Source organism: Pseudorca crassidens, chromosome 11 (genome assembly GCF_039906515.1).
Source record: "Pseudorca crassidens isolate mPseCra1 chromosome 11, mPseCra1.hap1, whole genome shotgun sequence".
NCBI classification, from domain to species: Eukaryota; Metazoa; Chordata; class Mammalia; order Artiodactyla; family Delphinidae; genus Pseudorca; species Pseudorca crassidens.
Genome location: NC_090306.1, coordinates 11,697,682 through 11,706,453, shown reverse-complemented (window position 1 = coordinate 11,706,453; position 8,772 = coordinate 11,697,682). Strand labels below are relative to the sequence as shown.

General features: G+C 40.7%; 1 protein-coding gene across 1 annotated transcript; it reads right to left on the bottom strand.

Moving 5' to 3' along the window:
• Positions 1-987: 987 nt before the first annotated feature.
• On the bottom strand, positions 988-5,246 carry PDE6H (phosphodiesterase 6H). Its single transcript, XM_067698637.1, has 3 exons — positions 5,092-5,246; positions 3,904-3,944; positions 988-1,357 (listed from the first exon to the last, which is right to left on the bottom strand). The coding sequence occupies exons 1-3, from the start codon at positions 5,223-5,225 to the stop codon at positions 1,281-1,283; spliced, it is 252 nt and encodes an 83-aa protein (XP_067554738.1). The 5' UTR covers positions 5,226-5,246; the 3' UTR covers positions 988-1,280.
• Between the last annotated feature and the right edge of the window lie 3,526 nt (positions 5,247-8,772).

Sequence of the window (8,772 nt, the reverse complement as noted above, 5' to 3'; positions counted from 1 at the left end):
GTGTCCTTACCCCATTCCAATCCAGATGTGTCCCTTGGGCTTTTAGATTTCTGGCCATAAGGTAACAATGTCATTTGTGCAAAACAGTGAGTGCAGAGCCTGCAGCCGAAGAAATGTTCCGAAGAAATTTTCTCCAGCGCTGAGCATCTCTCGTTCCCGTGCTCAGACAAAGTCACAGAATTTATCGCTACCGTGAACCTTAGATTACTTAATTCAGGCAAACTGAAGGATCCCAAGAGTGAGATCTTTGCCCAAAATGATGGCGGCAGGATTAGAACCCAAATCTCTTTCCCCTCTATCATCCTGCCTCTCTTTTCAGTTAATTTACTCCATTCTTTTGCCACAAATTACAAAACTGAAATGAAGAAGTTAATACTGCTAGTACCCAAAGCATCCAAGCCAGACAGAGGCAGCCCTTGAATTGCACAATTGCCTTGAAAGTATTGGGGAAATATGTGCACATTACATCTGACACTACTTCACTGGTGAAGCAAACCATTATTTTATTTTTCCGATTCCGCTACCTATCTTTTGCATCTGAGTCTAAACTTTAAAGGATACAAATCTTTTCAATCCACTGAATCAAGGCACTCAGAAGGCTCAGAGTCTTGAGTTTAAATCTCCAGTTTGCCACCAACTCAGAACTGTACAATTTAAAGCTGCATCAGATCTCAGGGATAACCTAGTCCAGTAAAATTTAGACCCGGAGAGGCCGTGATTTACAAAATTATAAAGCAGAATCGGAACTTGACTCTTAATCCTATGCTGCTTTGCATGCACTGTGCTTATTTCCTGTGTGACTGTGCCTTCTTTGTTTAATTGGGTCTCAGAACAGGACATCAGATATTTGCATATAGCATTTAATACAACTTCATCATGAGATTTGAGGTATCTCCTTTATTAAAGAAAATGGTAGAGGAGTGACATAAATGGTATCTTAAAAGCCTAATACCAATCATAAATAATGCCTAGCTAAAACAGATTTGAAAGACTTAAACTTTGGAGAAATACTGATGACTTCTAACCAGCTGATAGGAAAAAGTGGTAATGTTTGAAAGGCCCTATAAAAAGTTGATTTCACCCACTCTTCTGAGCTAAACTATACTGCATGAGAGAGTCTGACACTAAGAGAACTCTTAATAGTAACTTAAGGGAAACGACTGTGTAAGCCAAAGAAACCACTTCCGACAGCTGTTATGTCAAGACTCTGGCAGATCAATAGGGCAGAAGTAACCAAAGTTACAGCAGATGCTGTTGAGAGTGGCAGAACCTCTGGTGCCTCAGATGATCCCAAACTGAGCGAGCTCGTTCAACTCCAAGTGGCTGAATGCCTCCCAAGGACAAATCACCGTGATATCTGCAAGGGAAAAAAGAAGAACTTATAAGCCAATCTCACCCCTAGGAGAGCCTCTTCTGCTCAAAAGGGCATCCTTCAGGCAGAGAGCCCTCACCCCTCCCTTCCATATGCTGTCTAGATGACCGGGAAGTTGTCTAGAATGGCCCTTCATCCCAGGAAGGATCAGACGCGTTGTTTAATCCTCTGCAGGGCTCTGATTCCCCCAGAACAGGCTCCCAAGGTATTTGTGTTGGTTTTATTCTGCATCCTTTTTGGGGAGATGATCCAAGGCTTTTGACTGGGGCTATCCTGTGGGAGTGTAGCTCTCTGATCACACAGAGTCTCACAAAACCACTAAAGAGGGAAGAAAGGTGGAATTCTAGTTAGGCCAAGGGTTAAAGTGAGAAATAGGGGTGCTTTAAATTCCCACGGTCTGGAAATCCAGTCTCCTTACTCCTTACCAATCCAGACATGTTTCTTGGGCTTCTCTGACTGCTCTTAAGCTCCTTTACATTCTGAAATGCTTATATCCTACCGCATACTGAGAAGTGATCTCAAGGCACCATCTCATCCAGTCTCTTGCATCAGCAATAAGATATTATTGTTCCCAAATTACAGGGAAGCTGGCTGATACCCAGAGTGATTAAACACCCAGCAAAACATCTCACAGTTGTAGAGACTAGACTAGAACCAGATCAAAGACTTCAGAATTTCCATCAGTATAAACCTTTTGCCACTGTTCCAAATATGTTGGCAGAGTTAAGGATGTATTCCAGAGTCAAAAGTGAATTTGCTGGTCTTATACACACCTGGCCAAAATAGAGAAGCATTTGTTTTAAAAGAGTAGCATCTGAGCTTTATCAAAGTGGCTAGAAATTCTATTTGAGATCCGAGGAGTGGCATTAGACAATAAAAAGTAGATAAACTGAGAGTTGCCCGGAAAGGACACTGATTGCTATGAGTGCCACCATTTATCAAAAGTGTATTGGATGAGCTGGAGACATGTGGCTACACAAAAACCTGCACAAGGAAGTTTATAGCAGCTTTATTCATAATTGCCAAAACTTGGAAGCAATCAAGATGCCTCTCAATAGGATAAATAAACTGTGACACAACCATATAATGAAATATTCAGTGATAAAAAGAAATGCATTATCAAACCATGTAAAGACACGGAGGGAGCTTAGATAAATATTACTAAGTGAAAGAAATCATACTATATGATTCCAACTGTAGGACCATCTGGAAAAGGCAAAACTATAGAGACAGTAAAAAGATTAGTGGTTGTCAGAAGTTTACGGGGAGAAAGGGATGAACAGGTAGAGCACAAGAGATTTGGGGGGCTAGTGAAGGTATTCTGTATGAACCTGTAATGGTGGATACAGGATATTGTGCATTTGTCAAAACCCAAGGAACTGGACAACACAGAGAATGAACAAGCTATTTCAGTTAATAACAATGTATTAATATTGGGTCATGAAGTATAACAAATGCCCCACGATAATGCAACATGTTAATAATAGGGGAAACGATGTACAGGGAGAGGAAGGTGGCAGAGGGGGTCTATAGGAACTCTGTACTTTCTGTTTAATTTTCCTATAAACCTAAAACTGCTCTAAAAAATAACGTCTATTAATTTTTAAAAGGACATGCAGGGGACTTCCCTGCTGGAGCAGTGGTTGGGAGTCCAACTGCAGGTGCAGGGGACATGTGTTCGAGCCTTGGTCTGGGAGGACACCACATGCCGTGGAGCAACTGGGCCCCTGTGCCACAACCGCTGGGCCTGAGCTCTGGAGCCCGCGAGCCACGACTGCCGAGCCCGTGCCCCTAGAGGCCAAGCTCCGCAACGGGAGAGGCCACCGCGATGAGAAGCCCGCGCACCGCGGCGAGGAGTGGTCCCCGTTCTCCGCAGCTAGAGAGATCCCGTGTGAAGCCGCAGAGACCCAGTGCAGCCAAAAATAAATAAATAAAATAAATAATTTTTAAAAAAAGGATGTGCAGTAATTTGCATGCATTATCCAACAAATAAAAATTCTAGCCAATTAAAAAATATTGTACCGGAGACTTTCAGTATGTAGGGCCCTGTTCTGGGTGCCAGAGGATGTGTGAAAAAAGGAAGTAGGTGAGGGAGTGGTTGGCCCTACAGAGTGAAAAGGCTCTCCTGGCCCCACCCTTGTTTCCAGTACCTCACTCTGTGGTCTCAGATTGTCACTTAATTCCTCTATGTCTCAGATTTCTCTTCTGAAAAATAAAGTTGGTCTAGACTCGCTCTAAGAATCCTTCTACCGTGAAAGACTACAATTCATCGTTGTCCTCCCTCAAGAGTATTTAACAAAACACGAAGATTCATTAAACTTTGGGGCAAGTCTGATTTCTTTTAGAGTTTTAGCCTCGGGGCATACACATACTTATTTTGGAAGTTAAGTTAAAACCCCACTTTTCTAGGTCTTTAAAGAATCTGCTGCCTTAGGTATTTCTGGTAACTTTCAAATGCCCCATGTGGCCTGAAGGAGAAAAAAAGGTGAAATTCCAAGGGTGAAAGTCACTGAAATCTTCGGGTGGCTCACCTGTTCCTAGTCCCTCCATGCCCGGAATGTCATCTCCAAACCTATGGAAAAAAATACCAGAGAAATTAGCTGATATCGGAGCCAAAGTATCCTGGAATAAGTCATGTGAAGAGTTTCCTGATTCAAAGAGAAAGAAGAAGAAGTTTAAGTTTTTGTATTTGAGAAACCCCTTCTGTCTGCATTGAGCTGGCACAAAGGAAATGGCACTCAGACAGGTTTTAGACAATGTGTCCCAGAGGAGGGATAGTTTCCCCTCTGTAAAAATTTAGCTCAAGACAATTGAGAGCCAGAAAAAAAAAAAAAAAAAAAAAGAGAGAGATCAGTGGGGCAATTTAGTCAAGCTCCACTTTTTAAAATAGAAATTAGAATGAGAAAGCAATATGAAAGTCATTAAAATGATTAATTTATCCATTTGTTTAGTTTATCCAAAAGTACATATTAAGCATCTACTATGTCCCTGGCATTGTGTTAGGCCCTGGGAGTTAAGGAAAAAAACAAACACACAAATTTTCTCTGAAGGATCTCAGTCTCAGGGAACAGATGACAAGAAATAAATGTGATATAAAATAACACAAGTTACCATTGCTGAATGTACAAAATGCAAACATGGAAGTAATGATAATGTTTGTCTAAGGGAGTCAGCAATGGCTTTCAGAAGAAATTAACATGAGTGTGTGTTGAAAATAAACAAGATTTTACCAGGAAGAGAAAGAGAAAAACAAAGAACTGAAGAGAGATTTGAAGCCATAAAAATAAACGGTGTGTTCTAGAAGTGGCCAGTGTTTCTGTGTTCCAGATGAAAGCACAGGTTACATCAGCGAAGGAGAGTGGTCAAGAAAAGTCTGAAAGGTCAAGTTGAAGGTCACTGTGAAGGTTCCATTTTCCATGTTAATTCTGGCTGTAGATCAGGAATCCTTTCCTGTAGAAAGGATTCCAGGACTGAAAACATGATTCAGCAAAGATTCTCTTAGATAGGAAAACAGAGGGTGTGGTTGGAAATTTTTTTAAGTCTATTTAATATTGTGAGCATTAATTTCTTAAAGCCAAAGCACTCTTTTTTTTTTATAGATCTTTATTGGAGTGTAATTGCTTTACAATACTGTGTTAGTTTCTGTTGTACAACAAAGTGAATCAGCCATATGGAGGGAAAAAAACAATAGAAAGTCTAATTTTTAATCTTGGTCTTACCCTTTCACACCTTTCTTAGGAGGCTTGCTCTTGAACTGACGAGTCTGCCTCTGCTTGAACTTGGGGGGTCCTTTGCGTGGGGTGGTGGGACCTTGGTTTGAAGTTGGAGGGGCCACAGTAGAATTGTCACTCATTCTGCTGGTCCTTGGGGGGCTGATGGTTTTCTTTCAGGCTCCTTAGACAGTAAGAGCAAAAAAGAAGACCCTTCAAGGTATGAGAACCATTACTTATTAGACCCTGACAATAAACTGGAGGTGGGGAGAAAAACACCTTGATAAAGCAGCTCAGTATCTTGTGTTGACACCAAAAGGGAGAAGTTACCTTTTAAAGGGATTTTTAAGAGAATGTGGTATACATCAAGGGAGGCACTCAGTAGAGTGGGATATAAACTGGCAACTGATAGAGTTCAAAAATCTGGATGGATTTGTTGCTCCAATAAATCTGCCACTAACTTTCTATGTGAATTTATTATAATGATGTCCTTCTGTTTGATCACCAGTTCTACCGTCTATAAAGGGAGAGAAATGAACTAAAGAATGTCTATAGTCTTTGCAGCACTGAAAAATTCTTTAAGCTTTACATATATTTGCATCTAGCTGTAAAATAACCTGCCTCTAAACGTTTATTGACCCATTTTTTATGGCCTCTGTTCTTTATGGTCCTTATTTTATTTACTTCTCATGTGATGCAGAGACTTCTTTCCTAGTTCTGGGGATGACAGTGTAGTAGTCTGGATAGGGGAAACTCTGAACCTGGTGTACCAACACCACGGAAGTGTTCAATACATCCCAATACACACACACACACACACACACACACACACACACACACAAGCATACAGAAGACAGTGTGGGGTGATTAAGTAGTAAGTGTGTGCTTTAACTCCACATCCAGATATAAAGTTTTCTAGCTACATATTCCTCAGAAATCTTCAACATTTTCTCCTATCTAAATCAAGGAGCTATCCAATATAATTTTCCCAGACTTTCATTTTAGCTACAAAAATGTACATAGTCATTCTTCAAGTACAAATAAAAGAACATAACAAATTTTTATTACATGTTATAATAACATGTAATAACGAATTAGCATGATTTATGCTAAGCTAAAGAATACTTTTCTTTCTCCTACTCTATAACAAAAGTCGATAGCACTTAATCTGGGAAGGAAGATTCTGAAAAACCTCCACAGAACTTCCAAACAGCCTTAATCTCCCACCTGGAGCCAACCTGTCCATAATCTACCGCCTGGGAGCTTGTTTTCATAGAATTCCATATTTCATTCATTATAGATTTATGCTAATATTCTTAACTTCAATTGTTCCCAACAATGTTTAGCTCATGCTAACCATCTTTTCTCTCTCTCTGCCACACTGCACACCCTTCAAAACTTATATTGTGTAACTTTTATTAACTTTTTCTTATTACTCTCAAAATCATGTAAAATTATTAATAACTCCTTGCCTCCAAGATATTTTTCCCTATTTTCTCTTCCCCAATTACTATTTTATTTCGATCCTGGCCAGTCCTCAACTTGTTCAATAAAAACACATTGACTACTCTGTGAGCTGGAACCAGGGATGGTGAAGCTGGCCAGGGTCCTGGATCAACTATACATGCAATGGATCTTGTCTTAATCCCCCACTGGAATATGCTCCATGAGGCTGCTTTTTCAGTCTTTGTTCATTTCTGTAGCCTCAGAACCTACAACAGTACCCGGCACATAGTAGGTATGCCACATACATATTTGTCAGATGAGTGAATAAATAAATAAAGAGAACTAATACTTTGAAACTTGGGTCCTGAGATCCTGTGACATTCCGGTGACCTTCTCCGTCAAACCATATGTAAAGCGTCAGCTGATCTTCACCGCATAAAGCCCTCAGTGGCTTTAGAAAATATGCTGCCAGCTCCTCTACTCCCTGAATCCAATTCTTGTGCTGCGGGCCCTCTCCTGCTCTGGTAAACGGACAAAGTTCGTGCCTCTCCCAAGTGTGGTTGGGAGCATGGGAGTGGCTTGGCGGGCAGCCGAGAGAAGCATTACTCTCTGACTGTGCCACCAGTAACAGACACGTCCCAGCTCCGCCAAAGCCACAGAGGAAAATTGGAGAATTTCCCTCAGATCAAGCTTTTGGACTTACCAATTCTTTCAAAGCAATAAGAAACTACAAACTTTCCTTTCTTTAATCTAGAGAGCCTATTAGGTTTAGGATTGCCACATTTAGCAAATAAAAATACAGGAAGACCAGTTAAATTTGAATTTCAGCTATACAACAAATGACTTTTTTTCTAGTATAAGTATATCCCAAATATTTCACGGTACTTACTTATACTTAGAAACTTGTCTTGTTGTTGTTTATCTGAAATCCAAATTTATCTGGGCATCTTCTATGTTATCTGGCAACTCTAACTGGGATCCTACTATGTTAGATCCAAAGTCTATAATGTGAGGGTCTAAGCTAAGGTAACCTTAGTCAGTCAAATCACCCTTTAGGGGGCAAAACAGTGTAAAGAGTAGATGCTTTAGAATCAAATAGAAATAATCTCAAATTCCTGCTCCACAGAACTGTTTATGTGACCTTGGATAAGTTGCATAACCTCTCTAGGTCTCACTCCATCTATAAAATGAATCAAATAATATCTTCTTTTTAGGGTAATGGGGAAAATAAGAGGGAATAACGTAGAGTGTTCGGTGAAAAATACTCAAAAAGGAGTAACCTTTTTATAGTAGACCTTCTGACAGTCAAGGAAGCCCTGCAAACAAATTGATGGTTTCGACATAGGTTCACCCGGACTCCCACACCCCTTCCTCCAGGCCATCTGCTGAAGGGTCCTTGTCAAGCACCAGAGAGGTAATTGCTACCTGCACTTGCTGGGAAATCCTCGGCATCCTTCAAATGCCCCAACTATTAAGTTATTTTTGCTCTCACAATTCTGTCTTAAGAGGACTTCTTTGGATTCCTTTGACAACCCTAACAGCAACCCCAAAGAACTTAAAATTCACACTTGACTTCTATGTACCCCTGATTACACTTCCCCTTTTCTCTGGTGAGTTTCTTTTGCATGTTTATATAATTCTGAAATTGCAGTTGCAAGTTTCTCTAGGCTTGGACGGAGTTCCTGACTAATTCCAAGTGTGATGCGTTACATAAAAGAATTGTCCTTGGAAAGCGTTATGTAACAGTTGCCTGGCTAATCCCTGAATCCTCATGGCCCTCAGGATCTGCGCTATGAATAATAACTGTTTTTACATTTATTGTGCATTTTGAGTACAATATTTCATTTTTGAGTACCTAGGACAGTCAACCAATCCCTAGGGTGTTTCTGTCATAGATTTACCCTCCAGTTTTCCCTGTAACATCTTTGGGATGAGCAGAACAAATATGACCTTGTCCTGCCTTGGAAATCAGTCCTGTCGGCCACAGGTATCACCTACAGCTGAACTTATCCTGACTGTGCTTTCCTGAGAACTCCAAGGGCATCCCTGGAAGCTGAATAATCCTGAATCTAGTATCAGACTTGATTTTAGCTGCAAGCAGAGGTTTCACATTTTTGCCTCGCAAAGTGCCAAGTAATTCATTCCTTCACGAGACAGAATGGTTTCCCTGTTTTTAAAACACGGTTAGGGGGCTTCCCTGGTGGCGCAGTGGTTGAGAGTCCGCCTGCCGATGCAGGAGATGCA

What these genes read in the sequence shown, in the direction of transcription:
- PDE6H (XM_067698637.1), bottom strand. Translation starts at nt 5,225, where the DNA reads ATGAGTGACAATTCTACTGTGGCCCCTCCAACTTCAAACCAAGGTCCC. An exon ending in CCTAAGAAAGGTGTGAAAGG is followed by an intron (nt 3,945 to 5,091) that starts GTAAGACCAAGA and finishes TTTTTTCCATAG; the next exon opens with GTTTGGAGATGACATTCCGG. An exon ending in CATGGAGGGACTAGGAACAG is followed by an intron (nt 1,358 to 3,903) that starts GTGAGCCACCCG and finishes TTTCCCTTGCAG; the next exon opens with ATATCACGGTGATTTGTCCT.